General features: G+C 35.2%; 1 protein-coding gene across 17 annotated transcripts in view; it reads left to right on the top strand.

The window, feature by feature from the left end:
• Positions 1-25203, top strand: part of LOC127881390 (trichohyalin-like) — a 150458-nt gene that overhangs the window by 56729 nt on the left and 68526 nt on the right. For 14 of the 17 annotated variants that reach the window (XM_052429183.1, XM_052429177.1, XM_052429182.1 and 11 more), the window contains 6 exons: positions 8314-8410; positions 9875-9925; positions 14458-14624; positions 19077-19196; positions 22723-23232; positions 24864-24944. In XM_052429183.1, the coding sequence (XP_052285143.1) occupies positions 8314-8410; positions 9875-9925; positions 14458-14624; positions 19077-19196; positions 22723-23232; positions 24864-24944 (1026 nt within the window). Of the gene's footprint in view, positions 1-3993; positions 4014-8313; positions 8411-9874; positions 9926-14457; positions 14625-19076; positions 19197-22722; positions 23233-24863; positions 24945-25203 lie in introns of those variants that run through there. The other 3 variants (XM_052429192.1, XM_052429193.1, XM_052429184.1) reach the window with 3 other exon arrangements.

Genomic DNA, 25203 nt, shown 5'->3' with positions numbered 1-25203 from the left:
GAGAAGTCACTTCTCCCTCAGCTCTGGAGAGGGAGAAGTGAGGCAGGTTTAGGGAGAAGTGGATCTTTTGCGATCACCAATGGACCATTGCGAACCATGACCCAGGGGTTTCACTGGCCCAAAAAAAGTTGTTGCCACTTTTTTGCAGTGTGAAAACTGTCTGTTATTCCAACCTTATTAATATGAACAATCATTTAGGACAATTATTAAAAGAAACCTTACTACATTACATTAAAGTCATTGACTGTATTATCACTTGAAAAAATATGGTAATACATAAAAAACTATAAGTACCTTCATAAGTCATACCTTCATAAGTCTTAATAAGCTTTATTTGTATATAAATAACTTTTTTCATCTTGATAAACAACACAGATGACCAAAATAATATAATAATGATAACATCAATGTAACTGTATGCTGCATAAATGTTTCAAAATTAACTATTTAATTTTAAACATAGAATCACACCAATTTACATCATTTGAAAGGGAAAAAGAAAACATCAGAAAATAAAGCATCTCACTTCATATTGTTAAACAGTTATATTTGGTCATTTGGACATGATATACATCAGCTTTGACAGCTTCTGTTGTTAAAACGTTTTCTGTAAGTGGTCGATGATTTCTAGGCACAAATAAATGAATGTTTTTCACGCAAATTTCTTGACAGAAAGGCCCAGATAATTGCCACCATCCATTCTAGTTGCCTGAAATACATGTATCATAAAACATAGTTTTACAAACTATCAACAACAAACCAACACATAAATGTCCCTATCTTTAAATGTCAGAATTTTTAACATATCCGAAATATAGTACAACGAGTGAATGGTATACTTTTTATTTCCGAAATTGTTGGTTTCTTAATCAAACTTTACCTTTCCCAAAATATTATAATAATGAAACTATTAAACAGATATGCTCACAAATTCCTGTTGAAACAAGATTTCATGTGTTTTTGTGGAGAAATTGTTTTTGTTAAATGCTTTTGCCAGGCCCGTGGTATTGACAGTCACTATTGATTAAATGGTAAAGAAATAGCGGCCCTATTAATCGTTATAATTTTTTATCGTGCTGAGAGTTAGTCACAGTGTTTCTTTATTTATTGCTCACTATCATAAAGGCGCTGTTCATCCGATAATAATCCCCATGAAACTTGACAATAGCAGTAAAAACACCGTTTGTAACACTTACACGCTTCAGTGATTTCACTCTGCTTGGTCAAGAGATTCCTGCCAAATACCCGAATGACGAGCGCTGTGAATGGTTGCTTATCAATTTTCAATAGATAATTTACTACGCCAGGGGGCGGAGTTTCGTCGATTCAGTCAGTTGATTGACTTTGGCGTGTATTCCGTAATAAACAGAAGCCACTTAGATAGCGCTGCGGATATGGTAATTGCCAGATTTTAGGGCGAAGTGATATCGCCAGTGCTTTTGATCCGGGCGATTAAATGGAAGCCACGGCGATATAATCGCCCAAATCGCCCAGTTGATTGATCCCTGTTTACAGACAGTAGTTTATGTCAGCAAAACTAGCTTTTTATTAATGTGAAGGAATGAATATGATTGTAATAGATAATGATTACTTATTTACGTTGACTGGGACACACGCCAGATGTAAATATCAGTTTCCTGAATTATTAAAGAATAGGCCAAAATGTATGTCATTGGGTGATAACGATCAAATATCAACTGCATGGAATAATGAATGGGATAAAATTTCTTGTACAATCAGATTTAATTCCTGAGTCATGATCCTTGAGCACTTTAAGAATCAATTCTTTGTAATTCAATTTTTTTACTTCTTACTCAGTTGACAATTTTTTGTGTAGTACATTTTGATCCTATGCACCATGATGCTTCCATTATAATGGCATTATAAAAATGGCCTCAAGAAAAATAGTCAGTTAGGTTACATAAGATAATTTTGAGCAGTTTCATGCAAAAATGGGTCTTATGCCACATGCAGTCAGGTCCGGAGCTACCCTGTAGGCTGTGAAGTCACTCAATGTCTTGTGTTCTCCTTATCAGACAGTGTAGCTCCGGACCAGTCTGGGCCGATGTGCAGGCTGGTCTGCAGCTACTCTTAGCTCATATGGCATAAGACCCATTTTTGCATGATGCTGGTCAGATGACCCACACGCAAAGTCCTAGTGTGTGTTTTTTTCACAGTGTGTTAAGCTATTGGAAATAGTTTGGAGAAAAAGAGTCAGTAGATCAGTGTTGAGCTGGGTATCAAACCTGCAACTCCTGGGGCCAGTATTACCAGTGTACCATTGATCTGCTCAATGTCTGCATGAAGCCAAAACATCATGAGATGCAACTAAGTATTGGACAGCAATTTTATGGACTTAAAAAGCTCTCTTTATTTGCTTGGAAGAATTTGTAACTTTCATTGAAGGGGATTGGAAAGAAAGGTCTTTAAGCTGGAAACAATATTTGCATGATTCATAATAAAAAAATTGAAAATATCCTTCAAACATTATTAAAAAGTTATAAAGTATAGTTAAATATTCATGCCATGAGGGCAAATATATTTTTTGAAGCCATATAATTCGATCACAAGGTAATGAAATTAATTATAACGGCTTATTTTAAATCAATATGCATATTTTTGCTTGGGGCTACATATGTACGTGTCTCCAGCAAAACTCATTCATAATTGAACAATTAATTGACCTAGGGTGCCAAATTTTATAGGTGTCTTCTTTATTAAATATTTAAGATGACTATCAGTTGTGGTGTCTTGAAATAATTTTGTGTCATCATAATCACTAAAAGATCAGCAGGGATCAGCAATTGTTTGTTCGACTTTTTTATGAATTGATAATATAACTTTTGAAAGAGGCGTTTTGTTATTTAATTGCTTTATCATGATTTGACCGATATTGATTAAAACAGAATGAGGAATTGACATTCAATTTGTGACAGATTGACAAAATAATCCATATTTATAAACTTAGAATTTAAAATGTGTTGAGTCACAGAAACTGGTCTGTTGAATGTAGGGGTATTTTGTTGTTTTGCTTTGAAATTATATTTGAAGCTTGTTCATATTTTCATATAATAATGTTTGGGTAATGGGTGTTATTTGAAAGTCCCTCCCTTAAATATATTGTAACAATTCATGTATGATTTTTTTTGTATATATTTATCTGCTTACAATCATAAATTCGTGTAATTTTTTATGCCCCCGGTAGGGTGGCATATAGCATTTGCAGTGTCTGTCCGTCCGTCCAAAAACTTTTAACATTGGCCATAACTTCTGCAATATTGAAAATAGCAACTTTTATTTGGCATGCATGTGTATCTCATGGAGCTGCGCATTTTGAGTGGCAAAAGGCCAAGGTCAATGTCATCCTTCAAGGTCAAAGTTTTAAAACAAATCCAAGGGAAGTAATAAGCTTTAAAGGGAGATAATTATCTGTACCTGCCAAATGATAAAAAAATTAAAATAAATCAAAGTGGTGCAGTAGAGGGCATTGTGTTTTTGAAGAACACATCTCTTGTTTTAAATATAATTTTATACACTGCCAAAGAATTTTTTTTTAATACACACCTTGTAGTGGGGATCAAACTCGTGCCAATAAACCCAGATCAATTTTAGTTTAACAAGACCAAACATCTGACATGCATTGCCATCTATTTACTTAATGCAAAGTTACCACAAAAATATTTGAAAATGCATTATTTTTATTGGATAAAAACTGTTTTGAGTAGTAAATTACGCTAAAAAAATATAGCACTGATACTTTACTTGATAAACTAAAAATTTACAACATTTGATCTCAAATCTTTTCATACATGGAATGGAAACAAAAATAAATGTTTTCAATATTTGTTCAGTGTAACAAAAAGGAAATACAGAATCAAATAGGCGGTGGCAATAATATCTGGAAGTGCAAATATTTACCAGCGTTCAATTGCTACACAGTTCACCTGTAAAATCCAAAGCAGTATTTTTTCTATTTGTGGATTTAAATGCGAGATAGCCTCCTTTGATAAACGGTGTGGAAAGTATTTATTTTGGAAAATGTTGCAGATTTGATTTACCATATTAGAACTTTCACTAAATTTCACTATTTTTGTTAAATCCTTGCTTATTCAGTGTTTTGATCATTGAAATGTGAATTTTGATGGATTATATTTAGTGCAAATTTCGTTTTGAATTATGCAGTTTTCATAATTATTGCATAATTTTGTAATCATATGTAGTTTTCATAAAAAAGGACTAAATGTGAATTGAGCAAGTAGGTTTTGATTAGGTTATTATTAAAATATTGTGGATATAAAAATGCTTTGTGCTAATTCAAAAGCAAACATTCACATTTTAGAGTTATATCTTGCTACTTCTGTTTGGTTTCCTGTATAACCTGATTGTTGTTATGATATTGCTGAAAACATCAAACTGACCACTATCCCAAGAAAAAATTTCTTCTGTTGGTAAGATGATACAACTTATAAGACAGGTTTACCATCATACTTTCAATAGATTTAAGGGGTATTCCTTCATACTTGCAATATATTTAAGGGTTTCCCTTCATACAACAGATTTAATGGTATATCATCATACAACATATTTGAGGGGTATATCATCATACAACATATTTGAGGGGTATATCCTCATACAACATATTTGAGGGGTATATCATCATAAACATATTTGAGGGGTATATCATACAACATATTTGAGGGTTATATCATCATACAACATATTTGAGGGGTATATCATCATACAACATATTTAAGGGGTATATCATCATATAACATATTATAAGGGTATATCATCATACAACATGTTATAAGGGTATATCATCATACAACATATTTGAGGGGTATATCATCATACAACATATTTGAGGGGTATATCATCATATAACATATTTGAGGGGTATATCATATAACATATTTGAGGAGTATATCATCATACAACATTTTTGAGGGATATATCATCATACAACATATTTGAGGGGTATATCATCATATAACATATTTGAGGGGCATATCATGTAACATATTTGAGGGGTATATCATCATACAACATTTTTGAGGTGTATATCATCATACAACATATTTGAGGGGTATATCATCATATAACATATTTGAGGGGTATATCATATAACATATTTGAGGAGTATATCATCATACAACATATTTGAGGGGTATATCATCATACAACATATTTGAGGGATATATCATCATACAACATATTTAAGGAGTATATCATATAATATATTTGAGGGGTATATCATCATACAACATATTTGAGGGATATATCATCATACAACATATTTAAGGGGTATATCATACAACATTTTTGAGGGGTATATCATCATACAATATATTTGAGGGTTATATCATCATGCAACATATTTAAGGGGTATATCATCATACAACATATTTGAGGGGTATATCATCATAAACATATTTGAGGGGTATATCATATAACATATTTGAGGGGTATATCATATACCATATTATAAGGGTATATCATCATACAACATATTTGAGGGGTATATCATCATGCAACATATTTGAGGGGTATATCATATAACATATTTGATGGGTATATCATATAACATATTATAAGGGTATATCATCATACAACATATTTGAGGGGTATATCATCATACAACATATTTGAGGGGTATATCATCATACAACATATTTGAGGGGTATATCATCATACACCATATTTGAGGGATATATCATCATACAACATATTTGAGGGGTATATCATATAACATATTTGAGGAGTATATCATCATACAACTTATTTTAGGGGTAAATCATCATACAACATATTTGAGGGGTATATCATCATACAACATATTATAAAGGTATATCATCATACAACATATTTGAGGGGTATTTCATCATACAACATATTTGGGGGGGTATATCATCATACAACATATTATAAGGGTATATCATCATACAACAGATTTGAGGGATATATCATCATGCAACATATTTGAGGGGTATATCATCATACAACATATTATACAGGTATATCATCATACAACATATTTGAGGGGTATATCATCATACAGCATATTTGAGGGGTATATCATCATACAACATATTTGAGGGATATATCATCATACAACATATTTGAGGGGTATATCATATAACATATTTGAGGAGTATATCATCATACAACATATTTTAGGGGTATATCATCATACAACATATTTGAGGGGTATATCATCATACAACATATTATAAGGGTATATCATCATACAACATATTTGACGGGTATATCATCATACAACATATTTGAGGGGTATATCATCATACAACATATTTGAGGGATATATCATCAAACAACATATTTGAGGGGTATTTCATCATACAACATATTTAAGGGGTATATCATATAACATATTTGAGGGGTATATCATATAACATTTTATAAGGGTATATCATCATACAACATATTTGAGGGGTATATCATCATACAACATATTTGAGGGGTATATCATCATACAACATATTTGAGGGGTATATCATCATACAACATATTTGAGGGGTATATCATCATACAACATATTTGAGGGGTATATCATCATACAACATATTTGAGGGGTATATCATCATACAACATATTTGAGGGGTATTTCATCATACAACATATTTGAGGGGTATATCATCATACAACATATTTGAGGGGTATATCATCATACAACATTTTTGAGGGGTATATCATCATACAACATATTTGAGGGGTATATCATATAACATATTATAAGGGTATGTCATACAACAGATTTAAGGGGTAGTCCATCATACTTGCAATAGATTTAAGGGGTATTCCTTCAACAGAATAAAGGGGATTTTTAAAGGGATTTCCATCATAATTTAAATATATTTGAGGTGTATACCATTAAACTTACTATAGATTTCAGCGGTAGTTCATAATACTTTCTGTGTATAAAGTATAAAGACTTAAGATTATATGTATACATAAAGTGATCTTTAATCGACATTGATGCTTACATGGTATTCCATTTGTCTCATGGCATTCCTTTGATTTTTCATCTCAACAAAGGAAAATTACTAAATAATAAGAACAAACAAAGTTCCATCACAATAAATAACAAAAGCATGACTGTTCTTTTATCTCCAAATAGTGGAAAATACATTTTAGTTTTTATGTCCCCCACTATAGTAGTGGGGGACATATTGTTTTTGCCCTGTCTGTTGGTTGGTTGGTTGGTTGATGGTCTGTTGGTTGGTCTGTTGGTTGGTCTGTTTGTGCCAACTTTAACATTTTGCAATAACTTTTGCTATATTGAATATAGCAACTTGATATTTGGCATGCATGTGTATCTCATGGAGCTGCACATTTTGAGTGGTGAAAGGTCAAGGTCAAGGTCATCCTTCAAGGTCAGAGGTCAAATATATGTGGCAAAAATCACTCATTTTATTAATACTTTTGCAATATTGAAGATAGCAACTTGATATTTGGCATGCATGTGTATCTCATGGAGCTGCACATTTTGAGTGGTGAAAGGTCAAGGTCAAGGTCATCATTCAAGGTCAGAGGTCAAATATATGTGGCCCAAATCGCTTATTTTATGAATACTTTTGCAATATTGAAGATAGCAACTTGATATTTGGCATGCATGTGTATCTCATGGAGCTGCACATTTTGAGTGGTGAAAGGTCAAGGTCATCCTTCAAGGTCAAATATATGGGTTAAAAATTGCTCATGTAATGTCACTTCTGCAATATTAAAGCTAGCAATTTCATATTTGAAATGCAGGTGTACCTCATGGAGCTGCACATTTTGAGTGGTGAAGGGTCAAGGTCAAGGTCATCCTTCAAGGTCAAACATCATATAGGGGGACATTGTGTTTCACAAACGCATCTTGTTCCGTCATGGTGATAGTCCTTCACTGCATGCATTCATCCGTACATGTACTCATGAATACAATTGCATCCATACAACAGTTCATTAACACAGGTCCTGAGTTGTTTAACCCTTTACATCTTAGATACTGATTTGTACGCATTTGTTGTCCCTTAGAAAGTTAAATTTAATTTAGGAACTTAATTCTTACTAAATTTGTGTTTTTAAGGCTTCATTTCCAAGCCTTAGTTACTGATGAGCAGCAAACAGCATAAAACCTGAAAAGACTGTGAGTTACTTGCAGGCTGTTCTGGTTTTATGCTGGTTGCTGGTTGCAAAAGCCATTGTCACTTTGCTTCTTATGGGGGAAAGGGTTAACAAAGAAATTTAACAACAGAAGTTTGGCAAGACAAACTTTCCAATGGATATAAACATTCAACATTTGTTTTACAGGTGGAAGAACTGCAGAGCAAACTGAAAGAGATGGATGAAGAAAGGAAGAAGGAGAAAGAAGTATTTGAAAAGGATCGAGAAGGCTTTGTTAGTCCAGGTGAGCTATATAGGTTGAACAACTTTTAAATTTGGTGAGGATTTCTACCATTCTGTGACAGGTGGTAAATTTGAAAGCAAAACATTTCGCAAGATTGGCGCTATAACGGGTGTACAAGCGATAATGCATGGTCCCAGATTGCTCTCCTGTGGGCTATATCGGTTATTCAAGAGATACTGTGTGGTCTGAATCGTGTATTATTTTCCTATTGAAAATAATGCACAGAAATGCAAAGATGGGAATGAAATATTTGTGTTGCAAAAATGTTATGCACACAGTGTAAGTATAACATTGAATTTATATTGAAGCAATAGATACATAATTATGAAGTATTCAGAGAAATCTTTCTTGTGAAGATTCTATTAGTAATACAAGATTCTATTAGTAATACAATATTCTATTAGTAATACAATTTCAGTTTTAAAAATCTGTTGATACTTGCTTTGAAACATTCCTGGAGATTGTGACATTTGAGTTTTTTCAGAATAATACCTTAGATTAACCCATTTATGCCTAGTGGACTCTCCCATCCTTCTAAATTGGATCCATTTATTTCCAAAATTATGGATTTCTAGTATATTTATTTCTATATTTAGAATATTTCTTACAGAAGTTCCTTTTAGCAAACAGTGCAGACCCAGATGAGACGCCGCATCATGCGGTGGCTCATCTGGGTTTACGCTGTTTGCCAAGGCCTTTTTTCTAGACGCTAGGCATAAATGGGTTAATCTGTCTTGCATTTGATTTTAGAGATATACAACACTTTCATATCTTCCCTTGTGTCTCCTGTCACAATACTGGGTAAGACTTTGGGAATGGTCCTTAGGCAAGACTTAAATTTTGGTCATTCACCCCTCTTTTTCATTGTAGATAGGATTTATGGTTTTACTTTGGGAATTATTTTATTATCATTTTTTTCACAATGTTAACTTTCCATGTTTGCAAACTTAATTTTAGGTCCTTCATTATGATTTGTAATTAACTTTACAATGTTAATATATTATATATCCATTAAATTTTAGTGTCATGAATTGATGTATTTCTGCTTTGACAGTATAATACACAGTACTGTAAAGTAATTGTTTTTAGTTAAGTGTCTCTAATAAATTATTGCAGAGATTTGCTAAAAGTAATTGTGTTTCATCACTTTAAAGTATTCACTCTTGTTGCTTACCATATTATTGTTTCCCTTGAGTGGTCACAGATTTGCATGGCAAGCTGTGTCAACTGAGTATAATTGTTTACTTGTGTTGTTTTACATTACAATTTGTTTCCCTTTAAGGGTCACAGGGAAATGTCATGAGATATTCCTGATGAATATGATTCATGTACCTTTGTAGCTTACATTACAATTCTTTCCCTTTAAAATGTAACATGTTACACTGTGTTAAGCGCCGTGTCATGAAAACATTTCTTATTCACTATTCTTGCTGATGTCCAATTGTCTCCCTTGAATTGTCACAGAGGAGAGTGAGCAGTTGTCTCCCCTCATGAATAGTCTAGTCTCCCCAAGATGTAAGTCATGTGACACATTCTTCTTTGTGTTGTTCATTGTACATGGAGGGCTGATCCCTGTTCAGTATGTCAAACAGACATCAGTGCATTGTATTATCTTCAAAATTATAATTTGAATAATTAAAAATTATTTAGACCACATTATATTAATGCATTGTAATAGCTTTATTATTGTTATTTTATAACTAAGAAATCTTTGTTATGAAAGACTTAAACGGAAAATTTGTTTAAAGAAGACTGCATTTTTAGTTGTCAAGCATAATAAAAAACATGTTGTTTGGAATATTTGAGTAGAAAAATTGCAATTTCTTCAACTAAGAATGCCTGTCCTTAGTGTTTTTGAAAAGCTGTTATAGGGTAAAATGCAGTAATATCATTATATAGGGTAAAGAAGTCATTGGTTGTACACAATTAATATGGGATCAGCCTTCACTGTGTTGTTACTACTGCATCTCTTTTAAATGTGTTTATTTGTTGCTCCATCTCTACTGCCATTTATATCCGAAATAAGTATAGTACATAATTTTGATACAAGGTGAAATGAATATAACCTGTAATATATAAGACAATTAAGAAATTTAACCCTTTCCTGTTTAGAAGTAAAGTGAAAATGGCTATGTGCAAACAGCATCAAACCAGAACAGCCTGTAAGTAACTCGCAGTCTGTTCAGGTTTTATGCTGTTTGCTGCTCATTAGTATCTAAGGGTTGGAACTGAAACCTTAACAACTTGGATCTAGTAAGAAAGGTCTTAAATTAAATTTAATGTTCTAAGGGACTACAAATGCGTCAAAATACGTATTTAAGTGGTAAAGGTTTAAGTAGTGTTTTACTACAAACATCTCTGTCCTTGAAGCAAGTTTTGTTGCGACATGGCTTATATATAAGTTTAACTTTATACTTGCAATATGTTTATGTTCTAGTATTGACGTTCATAATAGTCTTTTATGGAATTGAAACAGTTGCTTACAATAATTAGAGCACTGGTCTACAAACTCAAGGCTTGATAGTTTGATTTCCCTGCCGCCCGGCCACATAATTTGTGTGGGACGATTGGTCATAAACATCTTTTCTACTGCAACTCTTTTCCTTCCTCTGACTCAAGTGAGGCATTTATCAGTTACCAGTGTTTTTTTTGTTCCCAATTAAGGCCACGACTTTTATATTTCTTGGTTAACAAAACCGCCGACCCTAATTTTTGGAAAATGGGAAAAAAAAATAAATTGGAAAATCGTCTTTTTTATTTATATTTTATTCCTGACCGCACTGAAAAACGAGCGAAACGAGGGAAAAAACATCCTGTTTGAGTATAGTTGTGAATAAAATCAAGTAAGTACAATCAACGATTGGTTCACATATATAAAGACAGAGATCAGGATATTTTTCAATGTGGCACATTATGTACATGTGCCCATTTTATGGGCACTTCTCAAAATTTATTTCGGGTAAAAATTACAGACAATAGGAAAATCAGCATCAGTAAAATGTCGACCCCATCAAAATTTATTTCTGAGTCTGTTACGCAACTATATTGTTTAACATGTTAATTACATTAAACAAACCCGATATTATAGTAGATAAAAAAGTATTACCTTGATAAATAATCCAATAAAACACTGCCATTATTTACGATATACGTGTTTAGAAATTTTGTAAACACGTCTGCCATAGTTTGTAGGAACTTTACAGAAAGTTTGGAAATCGGAACAAATCGGTATATCTCGGAAAATCATTGATAAATGTATTTGTCATTTCAATGCTTCGGGCCGAGTAATTTCGGCAAATCAGAACTCAACTTGCGTAAAACACTAGCTCAAATTAACCGTTAAACTCCGCCTCCGTTCTCAGCAAAGGCGGAGCTATGCACGCGCTATTATTAAATTGGAGGATTGCAATTGAGAAACAAACACACGATTGGTTCGGCATGTTGATTGCTAGACAAAGGAAGCCAATTTTGTTGGCACGAAATTTGTCGCTTTATTGCTTCAGACAGAAAGTGGCTTTATTTTGATGACATCAAACTGTCAATTCACACAGACTGCACATTTTCGGAAGACTTAAACTGACTCTTTGTTTACAATTCCAGTAAAAAAAACACTTGCTAACATTAAACTTTGGATTAAAATATCAAAATAAAGCAAAAGCGAAGTTGACAAATATGATTAAATTAATTCCCGTCAGTTCAAATAAGACGTTTTGTGTTGTAAATCAACGAGTTTTCATGACAACAACAACTTTAACAAACATTACCGCGACGACGCGGGGATCGATCTACCTCGATTTTTTTTCATGGACGATCTCGTAAGTCGAGTAAGAGCAAACACATAATTTGTGTATGAGTAGTTTATCTTATAATTTATAAGATTTATGCAACGGGCATCGCATTGCGTAATGGTGCGCATCGAAGTACGGAAATGAAGCGCAGTTTTTCGTTTTAATGGGAGAAGAACGCATGTCATGTAAAATTGCTGATGTTACAAAAGGTGCTTTTAGGACTCATTTCATTTGAAGATATAGATGTGTTTCATTGCATAATTTGATTTTTTGTCCCTGTGTTAAGGTTATAAAAGATATGTTGTCTTTGTTCTGATGTTATTAGTATAAACTTTTTTCCAATGTTTGTTTTTTTTGTGTTTTTTTTCGACCGCCCGATGGACCATTTTCAAAATAATTTTTGTAAACCAATATAAAAAAAAGTCGTGGCCTAAAAAAGGTATATAATTTTCTCAAATGTTTTTTTTTTAGATCAACATTTAGTTAATCTCCCATCCAGCTCTACAAGTTACACTTTATTAAATTTTATATTTAAAACACTTTAATTCTCATTTTTGAAGCATTTGTTTTTGGTCAAAACGCCGCGATTTTTCCCAATCCAAATGGACCCAGCCCCATTCCCAAAATGATGAAAAAACTTGCATATGCATGCACTTAGGATAGCTGTTATATGACTGAAATACAAAATTGCCCAAAATCCCATTTCTACAAAAACACTACTAACAAACCAAACAAAACATTTGCTTAGGTCACTGCATGATCTAAGCTTGTTTACATTCACAATTTGGACAGGGTTGTTTCTGTTGCTTTGTATGACTTTCAAGCAATGGTTCATGTCATTTTGGTATAGGGATCTTTTGCACAGCTTTTTTTAATGCACATTGTTTTCTATTTTATTAATATCTTTCTTTTTAGTTTTTTAATTTTTATATTTATTGTTGTTTTTGTGATAGGCTTTTTTGCTGAAATTTTATTATTATGATGTATTACAATGCTTGATTATAAAAAATAATTTTAGAACTAAAATGCCATAACTTCTGATGTAAAATAATATTTGGTAATTTTTTTGTATTTGTATATTGCACTTGCATGTAAACATTTTAATTGATTTCATCAAATCCTTAAAGAAGTTAAAATGCATTGTTGACTTGTCATTGATGAAAAAATTGGCATACCATTAACTTTGTAAGTATTAATTTTTGAAAACAGCTTTCTTAAACCAAACTTTTAACCTATTATTTTGTATTATTGTTCTTTCTATAAATTAACTAAAGTGACATGATAATGTGTTGTAAACTACAAAGGATTCGTTGATGTCTCCTTAAATTTCATTTGTTATTGTTTTAAACTAGTCAGAGTTTCCCTTTCAAATTGCTGATATTGAAGAATTATGAACAATCAATATACTAAAGTGTTAGTAAAGAACAATGTCAATAGTTTAAAGGAGTCATTCATTGGACTTAATTTTATGATTTAAAAAAAATAATTGGTTTTACTTGCATTAATAATAAATGTGTGCATGATTCGGATTTAAATTAGGTATTGTTAGAGGTATAATAAGGAAATAATGTATGTTCTGTGGGATAACAAACTGTTAAGAAGACAATTAAATGTTATGTTTTTTGCAAAATGTCAAATCTGTATGTAAGTGCTTTTGATGATTTTAATGATGGTTATTCAAAAAGTATTGAGAATTTAGGGATGTGGCAAGTAAATGAAATAGTGTTACCTGAATACTTGAATACTAGTTAGTGTGGTGAAAACCTACAAGGGCTTCTTGTGTTCTCGCACACAGGTGACTGATCAAAATATGAGAACAATGAATGAATTATGATTATGCCCCTCCTGGAAGTAACAGAGGCATATTGCTTTGCACCTGTCCATTGCTCAGATGACTGTAGACCATTTTGTTTCCGTGACGTATCTGAAAAATATTTGACCTATGATCAGGCAAATTTAGACTGATAGTAAAATGTGAGGAGAGGAACATGCCTTTTGGTTTCACAGGTCAAGGATCGGGAAACATTGCTCGTTATATGCTACCTTATTATGAGAAAGAGACTTATCAATGTGCAATTAACTGGGGAAGCCAATTTCATTATGAATATATATGTTCTGAGAAGCATTATTTTGTGCTGATCAATCAAGGTGTAAGTGTAACCAAAAATATTTTAATACATGCATACTATTTGTCAGTAAAACATTTTTGATATGTATAGATTCTATATTTAGATCTTCATCTGTAGATTCTATTTTTAGATCCACGAGCATCACCCAGGCAACGGCCTCCAAGTCCGGCAAGGTCACCTAACGATGTTGCACTGCGACAAATCATCGCTGAGAAGACAAAACTAGAGGCAGAAATTCTGGGCTACAAATCAAAAATCAAAGGCCTTGAGGGGGAAATTGCAGCATTAAAAACAAAGGTAGCTAACAGTTTTTGTAGACCTTATTTTAGCTTCATTATTAAATGAGTACTTCAACCTACTACAGTACAGGCAATGTGTACTTTGACAAAAACGCGTGTCCGCGGTGTTCAATTTTCCCGATGGGTGACATTTCGCGGGGGCGGACACGCTACTGACCGCGGTGTTCGGGGAACACCCGATATTGCCGCGATTGCACGCTATCGTTAACGTGAACACCCGTGATCACCGCGATGCTGCGCAGCCACCGTAAACACCTGTCTGCGAGGGTCATTCACACGTTTTAAATGTACATGTACAAAATAAAATCATATACTTCATGTACATGTAGATATTATGTGCACATTTTTTATGCGTACTTAAACTCGGGCAGTACGTTAAGTCGGAAACTAAAACTAAGCGTTTAGATGATCAATACGATTAACTTTTATGGTGTTAATCAATGCAATTGCCCTTTTTGTTTTCACAAAATTGGGTTTCATTTCTCCAGATTTCCAGAAAATGACTTGTACATGTTGCATGAAATCTAAATATAGCGTATTACAGCGTGCTTGATTTTTATTTTATTCAGATGAAATGTCAATTCCAAATCATTCGCGAGCTACCCCAGTACTTGAGAAGAAATTCACTACGAAACTCTAAATCGAAATTAAAAGATCCCAATGTTGTCCGCGCTACGAAGATTTTGTGTAAAAAATAAATACACCCACGCCAATTTTCGCGTGCTTTTTATGGTTCAGAACAAAGAAAATGAAAATATCATGGGCATATATACATGTATTTTTTTGTGGCTACAATTTGTAACAGAACATGAACTCTACACAACGCGCACACTAGGCATCAGGTGATTTACGAATGTTGGAATACACCAGTTCTGTTCTGATTGGGCGCTTATTTCATCAAATCTTTAAATAGAAACATATGCAGAAATTATTTTAGTTTAGAGATATGGCGAACGTTTGTGATTTTTGTCTTTCTATCACACTTTTATCGTCAACATTGAACAGAATTTGCATGAAATCGGAAATCTCGGGATTATCGAGTAATGGACAGAGACAGAAATTTTTGAATGTATGCGGTAATTGATTGTGATTGTTCGTAATTGTTGTTAATATTTTAGACACCAAATGACACCTATAACATTCAAACGCACGGTAGATTCTTTCTGCAAATTGGTACCGACATACGTTTATGTTTAATTATTTTATTTCTAGCGAACACGATGAACACCGCGGTAGATATAATGGGTCCGCGGTGATTCGCGGTGTCCACCTTATGGAAAACGGCCCCCGCGAATATTTGATCTGAACACCCATCGCGGGGGTCGTTTGGTAAGCGAACACCGTAAAATGAACACCGCGACGAGTGGCGTTTGTCAAAGTACACTTTGCCTGTACTGTACCTTGCCCAAGCGTTGTTGTTGAGGTTGCAGTCATAGTTTTGTTTATGTGAACAATTATTTACAGGCTTGTTATATGAAAAATGAAGTGCTTATAGTACTTTTTCCTGTGATTGTAAGGTTCAAGGTTCAATCCTCGATAGGCTATCTTAAGAAATGTCAAAGGTCACATGCAGTATTAGTTCCAACTGAGTTGCAGTTGGGCTCTTGCGGATGGGCCCATCAGAAACAAAATCATTTGGCTTTTTTTTCCTATTTTTTGGGGCCCTATTTGTTTTCAATTTTTATAGACAATGTTGATTAAAAGCAAAACAAAATTGGTTCTGAAGACTGCCACTTTTTATTATGATTGTTATATATTTAAGCCTTTTGTTGTTATTTAATTGGCGCATGCAATGTATTTTAGTCATGTTTGTGAACAACATAGCTTTAGTTATTCTCATTTTTAACTGAAAAATCATGATTACTCAGATGAAAAACTGGGCTGAATTCATGTGCAAAAATATCATCACTTATTAGCCTGTGCAGTCTGCACAGGCTTATCAAGGACAACATGTTCAGCCTTGTTATTAAAGGAAGGATCTTCTAAACAAAAATCCAGTCTCGCAAAAAGTGTCATCTGAGATGAGCCTGTGTTGACTGGATAGGCTACTCTGAGATGAGCCTGTGTTGACTGGATAGGCTACTCTGAGATGAGCCTGTGTTGACTGGATAGGCTACTCTGAGATGAGCCTGTGTTGACTGGATAGGCTACTCTGAGATGAGCCTGTGTTGACTGGATAGGCTACTCTGAGATGAGCCTGTGTTGACTGGATAGGCTACTCTGAGATGAGCCTGTGTTGACTGGATAGGCTACTCTGAGATGAGCCTGTGTTGACTGGATAGGCTACTCTGAGATGAGCCTGTGTTGACTGGATAGGCTACTCTGAGATGAGCCTGTGTTGACTGGATAGGCTACTCTGAGATGAGCCTGTGTTGACTGGATAGGCTACTCTGAGATGAGCCTGTGTTGACTGGATAGGCTACTCTGAGATGAGCCTGTGTTGACTGGATAGGCTACTCTGAGATGAGCCTGTGTTGACTGGATAGGCTACTCTGAGATGAGCCTGTGTTGACTGGATAGGCTACTCTGAGATGAGCCTGTGTTGACTGGATAGGCTACTCTGAGATGAGCCTGTGTTGACTGGATAGGCTACTCTGAGATGAGCCTGTGTTGACTGGATAGGCTACTCTGAGATGAGCCTGTGTTGACTGGATAGGCTACTCTGAGATGAGCCTGTGTTGACTGGATAGGCTACTCTGAGATGAGCCTGTGTTGACTGGATAGGCTACTCTGAGATGAGCCTGTGTTGACTGGATAGGCTACTCTGAGATGAGCCTGTGTTGACTGGATAGGCTACTCTGAGATGAGCCTGTGTTGACTGGATAGGCTACTCTGAGATGAGCCTGTGTTGACTGGATAGGCTACTCTGAGATGAGCCTGTGTTGACTGGATAGGCTACTCTGAGATGAGCCTGTGTTGACTGGATAGGCTACTCTGAGATGAGCCTGTGTTGACTGGATAGGCTACTCTGAGATGAGCCTGTGTTGACTGGATAGGCTACTCTGAGATGAGCCTGTGTTGACTGGATAGGCTACTCTGAGATGAGCCTGTGTTGACTGGATAGGCTACTCTGAGATGAGCCTGTGTTGACTGGATAGGCTACTCTGAGATGAGCCTGTGTTGACTGGATAGGCTACTCTGAGATGAGCCTGTGTTGACTGGATAGGCTACTCTGAGATGAGCCTGTGTTGACTGGATAGGCTACTCTGAGATGAGCCTGTGTTGACTGGATAGGCTACTCTGAGATGAGCCTGTGTTGACTGGATAGGCTACTCTGAGATGAGCCTGTGTTGACTGGATAGGCTACTCTGAGATGAGCCTGTGTTGACTGGATAGGCTACTCTGAGATGAGCCTGTGTTGACTGGATAGGCTACTCTGAGATGAGCCTGTGTTGACTGGATAGGCTACTCTGAGATGAGCCTGTGTTGACTGGATAGGCTACTCTGAGATGAGCCTGTGTTGACTGGATAGGCTACTCTGAGATGAGCCTGTGTTGACTGGATAGGCTACTCTGAGATGAGCCTGTGTTGACTGGATAGGCTACTCTGAGATGAGCCTGTGTTGACTGGATAGGCTACTCTGAGATGAGCCTGTGTTGACTGGACTAGGCTACTCTGAGATGAGCCTGTGTTGACTGGATAGGCTACTCTGAGATGAGCCTGTGTTGACTGGATAGGCTACTCTGAGATGAGCCTGTGTTGACTGGATAGGCTACTCTGAGATGAGCCTGTGTTGACTGGATAGGCTACTCTGAGATGAGCCTGTGTTGACTGGATAGGCTACTCTGAGATGAGCCTGTGTTGACTGGATAGGCTACTCTGAGATGAGCCTGTGTTGACTGGATAGGCTACTCTGAGATGAGCCTGTGTTGACTGGATAGGCTACTCTGAGATGAGCCTGTGTTGACTGGATAGGCTACTCTGAGATGAGCCTGTGTTGACTGGATAGGCTACTCTGAGATGAGCCTGTGTTGACTGGATAGGCTACTCTGAGATGAGCCTGTGTTGACTGGATAGGCTACTCTGAGATGAGCCTGTGTTGACTGGATAGGCTACTCTGAGATGAGCCTGTGTTGACTGGATAGGCTACTCTGAGATTAGCCTGTGTTGACTGGATAGGCTACTCTGAGATTAGCCTGTGTTGACTGGACAGGCTACTCTGAGATTAGCCTGTGTTGACTTGACAGGCTACTCTGGGAAGACACTTGATGCATTTGCATAAAGCCCAGTATTCATAGAACAAAGCTCATTTGCACATTTCTGCTGCCAGTTTACTTAGATGGACTGAATATATTAGCGTTAAGTGTCCTACAATATTAGCCTGTACAATTCAAACTGGCCAATCAGGAACAACACTTTCCGCACATTTGGCTCATATTTGAATATTCTTGGTGCCAGTTTACAACACTTTCCGCACATTTGGCTCATATTTGAATATTCTTGTTGCCAGTTTACTCAGATGGAGAAGGATACTGAGGACTCCCAGCTTCAGCTGTCCCAGCTCCAGATGAAGAACAAGAGCTTGAAGGCGGAGGTGGAGGAGATGGAACATCAGCTAGATGAATCTGAGGTATGTATCATGGGAGTGGGGCGGAGACGGGACGGGATGGGAGGGGAGGACTGTTTGGGACCATCTTGCAGGGTAATGGGGCAAAGGGGTTTTGGTTGGGGTGAAGAAAGAACAGGACTGTTGGGGACCATCTTTTGGGGAGCAGGGGCAAAGGGGTGTTGGCCAGGATGAAGCAGTTAAAGATGTATTGAGGTTATGAGGCTTTGTGGGGTTGTGAACAATTATACCAGTAGAAGCAAGGTAGCATGTCATGTTCCTTGTAAAGTAAGTACAGTTCCCAGAATGCAAATATCCTGAATCCCATAATGTACCTGTAAAAAAAAATTGCATTTTACTACTCCATGAAGAAGTAATCAACATAATGAAGTCTTACTATCCATGATGAATCTGTACAATCCTGTTTGTTAACATTTTTGCATTTGTTGCTCTATGGCTTATGCTACTCATTTGCATTTTTGCAATATGTATCCTTATTGGTTGAGTTAAATTGCACATTTTGTTTTCTTGCTGCTGATTGGTAGATAAAGGTAAGTTTTGTAACCAATGAAAGTGCAATATTATTTGGAATAACTTTGCTGTAACCCTTTATTGAAACTAAATCAATTTTCTGTATAAATTTTAACCAAACACAAAGGATATGTATTTTCTTGAATATGTAATTTAAATTACTTGCGTATGTATGCTAAATGGGTCTTTAAAATATAATGGCAGTAGAAACAACACCATTATCAACTTGTCTACATTTTTGTAATTGTTTTTGTGTATATATATAAGTTTGAAAGATTAGACTTTTGAATGATTTTGAATAATATTTTAGCAATTTGAAAACACAATAAATTGTAATCTCTGTTTTAGGTGTAATTGGATTTTTCTCTGTGTTTGGTTACTTATTATGAGATATTTTCTTTACTTGTGTGTACATGACGCCCATATTTAACCTAGATTATATGTAATAATTATGTCTGTTAGAAAATAAATGTCTGTTAGAAAAGGTAAATATTGGTTAACATAGCTTGTGGCTTATGCATTGTGCATTGCTTTTAACATCATTGTCATTCTAAATAATTTTCTTGTCATCAACGATATTGTTTACATGTGAATATTACATCATTTACTACATAATGACATTCATTATAATCATGTATATCATCAAATGTATGTATCACTATTAGCAACAACAGTGAAATGAATACCACTACACCACTACTTGCTATCACTCCTTACCTACCCTCACCTTCACCAAAAACAACAAGGACCCAGTCAATTATTCCATCACAAGTGTCTTTTTATGGCCCCACTATAGTAGTGGGGGACATATTGTTTTTGCCCTGTCTGTTGGTCTGTTGGTTGGTCTGTTGGTTTGCGCCAACTTTAACATTTGCAATAATTTTCGCAATATTCAAGATAGCAACTTTATATTTGGCATGCATGTGTATCTCATGGAGCTGCACATTTTGAGTGGTGAAAGGTCAAGGTTAAGGTCATCCTTCAAGGTCAGAGGTCAAATATATGTGGCAAAAATCACTCATTTTATGAGTACTTTTGCAATATTGATGATAGCAACTTGATATTTGGCATGCATGTGTATCTCATGGAGCTGCACATTTTGAGTGGTGAAAGGTCAAGGTCATTCTTCAAGGTCAAATATATGGGTCAAAATTGCTCATGTAATGTCACTTCTGCAATATTGAAGCTAGCAATTATATATTTGACATGCATGTATATCTCATGGAGCTGCACATTTTGAGTGGTGAAGAGTCAAGGTCAAGGTCATCCTTCAAGGTCAAACGTCATATATGGGGACATAGTGTTTCACAAACACATCATGTTTTCTTTAAAAAATTGGGTCCTGTGTTTGGTCCCATTCTTAATTTTAAAAAGTATATATTTTTATCCAAATGGGACCTGTAAATTCCCTATTGAAGTGTTTTTTCCCCATAGATTTCAACATTTAGTTCATCTCCCATCCAGCCATATCAGGTTAACCTTATTAAAAATAATACTGACAAACACTTTTTTCTAAATTTGAAGATTTTTTTTAGCAAACCAGCAACAACACTAGTTTCCCAATTTTAGTTCAAATGCCGCAAATTTTACAAATTCAAAGGGACCTGGCCCTATTCCTAAAATGGTGAAAAATCCACTGATAACCATCTGAGTATCAATTTACTCTCTCACTCAATGGCTATCCTCTGCCATATATTTGTATTGAAAATATTTGTTCTTATATGTATAATGTATATATGACTGAATTATATATGCTGTAAGTATTATCCCTTTATAATGGAATTTTTGACCATTTGTATGAATATTCTCACTTATCTTGTTACCCAATTTTGTTCTATGACTATTTGTTTGCCCATTATGTCCCTGAGTTTTAGTAAAACATTGAAAACAGTATAATTGCTTATTTTTCACGAAAAAAGGACATACTTATAATCAGTGTTTTAGCACAGAAATTTATCACAGTGCAAAAAATAACTTGTTTATGTTGAGTTGCAAGTATTTTATCTTTCAAAATTAAATACTTGAACATATATATTTTCTATTTTGGACAATTACTATAACTTCTTTCAATTTCTCTTTATTATTGCTTCATTGTGTATGGATTCACAGTTGGTAGGTAACCTACTTTTTTGTTAAGCTATAATTTAATATACATGTTACATTTAATAGTAAATGCTGCAATATTTTTGGACTTTTAATTATGTTTTTCATATTTATAATTATTCTATTAATATAATATATTAAAAGGCCTATCTATTATGTCACATAATCATGGTTTAATATTACAAAGGTCGTTAACATTAACTATACACTAAGCTTTCGGCATATATATACTTAATACCCATGAATATGTGTATTGCTATGGATAAAAATAAGAAAAGGAGCATCTTGCTGAAATACTGTTTTTGTATCATTTACCGTAAAACACTGTGTATAACGCGCACTTTTTTACCCCAAAATGTAATTTTAAAAACTTGATGCGCATTATACACCACAACAGCCATGTCAAGAGTTTTTTTCCTACGATACAGAATTTTTTCCCCGATTTTTTGCTCCAAAAATTTTACTTCCCGATTTTTTTGCTTCAAAAAGTAGATGCACGTTATACACAGCGTTTTACGGTAATCATGAAACATATTAAACAAACAAGTAATACAAAGTTTTAACTCTTTCAGTGCGGGAACCGAATTTTGAAGGCCTGTGCAAACAGTTTGGATCCAGATGAGCGTCTCATCAGGATCCAAACTGTTTGCTATTCTGATTGTATTCTTTGAAAAAAAATCGAAGAAAATGCTTATTTTAGAAATTTAGCAGACAACATTTTAGCAGATGACAAATTTCCCAGCATGCAAAGTTTTAAAACTGTACAAGTATGTAAGGTATATCAGTAGTATTCAGAAGTTACAGGTTAGTATTGGCCAAGTAAATTACAACAAAATCGTATGGGTAAAATATAATGGCAGCATAATAATAGGTAAATGATTTTTGATAAATTTTAATTTGCCTCCATGTTTTACAGACGCAGTTTGATGAACTCAAGAAGGACAAGGAGAGGTTACAAAACACTCTTGACAGTTTGACATCGGAGTTTAGTACACTCAAATCGGAAAGTGCCAAAAAACACGGACTTGATGAAACTGTGGAGAGACTCAACGAAGAAAAACGTGAACTTACTACACAAATAGAGTCAATAAAACAGGAATTGGACAAAGTTATCGCTGAAAAAGACGATTTAGCCAACCAAAAGCTAGAACTGAGTAAATGTGAGATAAAGCTTACAAATCAATTGCAAGACTTGCGGAGTGAATTGCATTTATTAAAAACCAGTAAAGACGAGATTTCAGAACAGAAAAATGAGCTTCTTGAAACTCGGACTTTGTTAAACTCGAAAACCTTGGAATTTGAAAAGTTGTCGCAGGATTCTGAGAAACTAAGTAAAGAAAATAAGGAACTTTTGAATAGATTGGCGGTTTTACAGGATGAGTTAGAAATGACGAAAAAGGAAACACAGAACGTGGCAAAACAAGAGGTAGGTTTTTAATATAGTTTTGATCTAGGTTTTAAATATGATTCCTTTGAAACAGAGAGGGTGATAGAAATGCCCTTTGTCCGTCTGTCTGTCCAAAACAAGTGTTGTTTCCTCTCCCTATCTGAATTAACCTCTTAAATGTTGTCATGAAACATGACTCATGTGTTAAGGTCATTCAGACGTTGTGCTTAAAGGATGGGCCTTTAATGTCCATGCAAGGTCAAGGTCACACTTGAATGTTGGTTATTTGAGACTTCGTTTTACATCCGCTCCATATCACCTAAACCTATTGAAGGATTTTGATGACTTTTGACTTGTTAGGAATGAGTCATGCATGCCAGCTCAAGGTGAAGGCTACACATTGCTTGCACATGTTAGGAATGAGTCATGCATGCCAGCTCAAGGTGAAGGCTACACATTGCTTGCACATGTTAGGAATGAGTCATGCATGCCAGCTCAAGGTGAAGGCTACACATTGCTTGCACAGATTTAAGCTGTATTTCCCCTTTGCCTTCGGATGGATTGAGCCGCGTTTTGAGAAAACTGGTCATAATGCATGTGCGTAAAGTGTCATCACAGATTAGCCTGTGCAGTCCGCACAGGCTAATCAGGGACGACACTTTCCACCAAAACTTGATTTTTGGCAAGGAGGGACTATCTTGAAACTAAAAATTCCATAAAAGCGGAAAGTGTCGTCCCTGATTAGCCTGTGCGGACTGCACAGGCTAATCTGGGACAACACTTTACGCACACGCATTAAGCCCAATTTAATCAGAACAAGACACTATTTTTGATAAACTTAACTCAAATGGTAAGGAGAAGACATGCAGAAGGCATGGGCCTTTCACACCTCTACCAGATTAAGGTCAAATGTTGTTAATTTTGTGTGTCTCTTTTTGTATGTGTCAGGTCTTTATGGTAGCATTTTCACGAAAAAAGGCTATTACATGTTTTTATGCCCGCGGTAAAGTGGCATATAGCAATTGAACTGTCAGTCTGTCTGTCTGTCAGTCTGTGATTCCGTCCGAAAACTTTAACATTGGCCAAAACTTTTGCAATATTGCAACTTGATATTTGGCATGCATGTGTATCTCATGGAGCTGCACATTTTGAGTGGTAATAGGTCAAGGTCATCCTTCAAGGTCAAAAGTCGCAAATACAAATCCAAGGTAAGTAATAAGCTTTAAAGGGAGATAATTATCTGTACCTGCCAATTTTTTTTTTTAATAAATCAAAACGGCGCAGAAGGGGGTATTGTGTTTCTGACAAACACATGTCTTGTTCTTTATTGAGACCATGAGTACATAAGACATGAGCCGTCCTGCAAACTCGGGTTTATAGGTTGAAAGTTTGAACCTGTATTTCATGTCAGTTCTACATGTGTATCTCTTGTGTGCTCTAAAGCATTTTCAGGCAGATTGCCTCAAATCTGGGAATATTTTTTGAAATTCTTATTCTTATATGAAGCCAGAACTTTTAAAATAGTAAAATCAAAGCTGATACGTTTAGCAAAAATTATCATATTCAATTTTGTAATTGTCTTAGTTTTAAATTGAACATTTGTGTATGCATAGATTGAAAATTTAAGTGTGCATAGATTAATATGCTTATGGGTCATAACATTTTTGCAGATTATAACTGGTCACATGCGAGACCAAAACGCCAAGCTTACCAAAGAGGTGGAAGAGATAAAAGCGAAATTAAAAGAAAAGGTAACAGCCATGACATTGAGTGCTTGAAAAAGTTATAAATCGCTTTAGATGTTGTCGTTCTTTGGTATACCCCTCCAGGGGGGGGGGAGCTGATTTTAATGGATTCTCTCTGTCGGTCAGTTGGTGGTCAGTCCCTTGATTGTTGTGTCTGTCCGTGTAAAATGTTCTCAGTTCAAATATTCAATTACCATGAAGTGTGGATGTTCAAGACACTTTCAATTCTCAGCGCCCATCAAATTCCAGAATTACTTGCCCTTGA

This window comes from Dreissena polymorpha, chromosome 5 (genome assembly GCF_020536995.1).
Source record: "Dreissena polymorpha isolate Duluth1 chromosome 5, UMN_Dpol_1.0, whole genome shotgun sequence".
Lineage (NCBI taxonomy): Eukaryota > Metazoa > Mollusca > Bivalvia > Myida > Dreissenidae > Dreissena > Dreissena polymorpha.
This window is presented reverse-complemented; position numbering and strand designations above follow the sequence as displayed.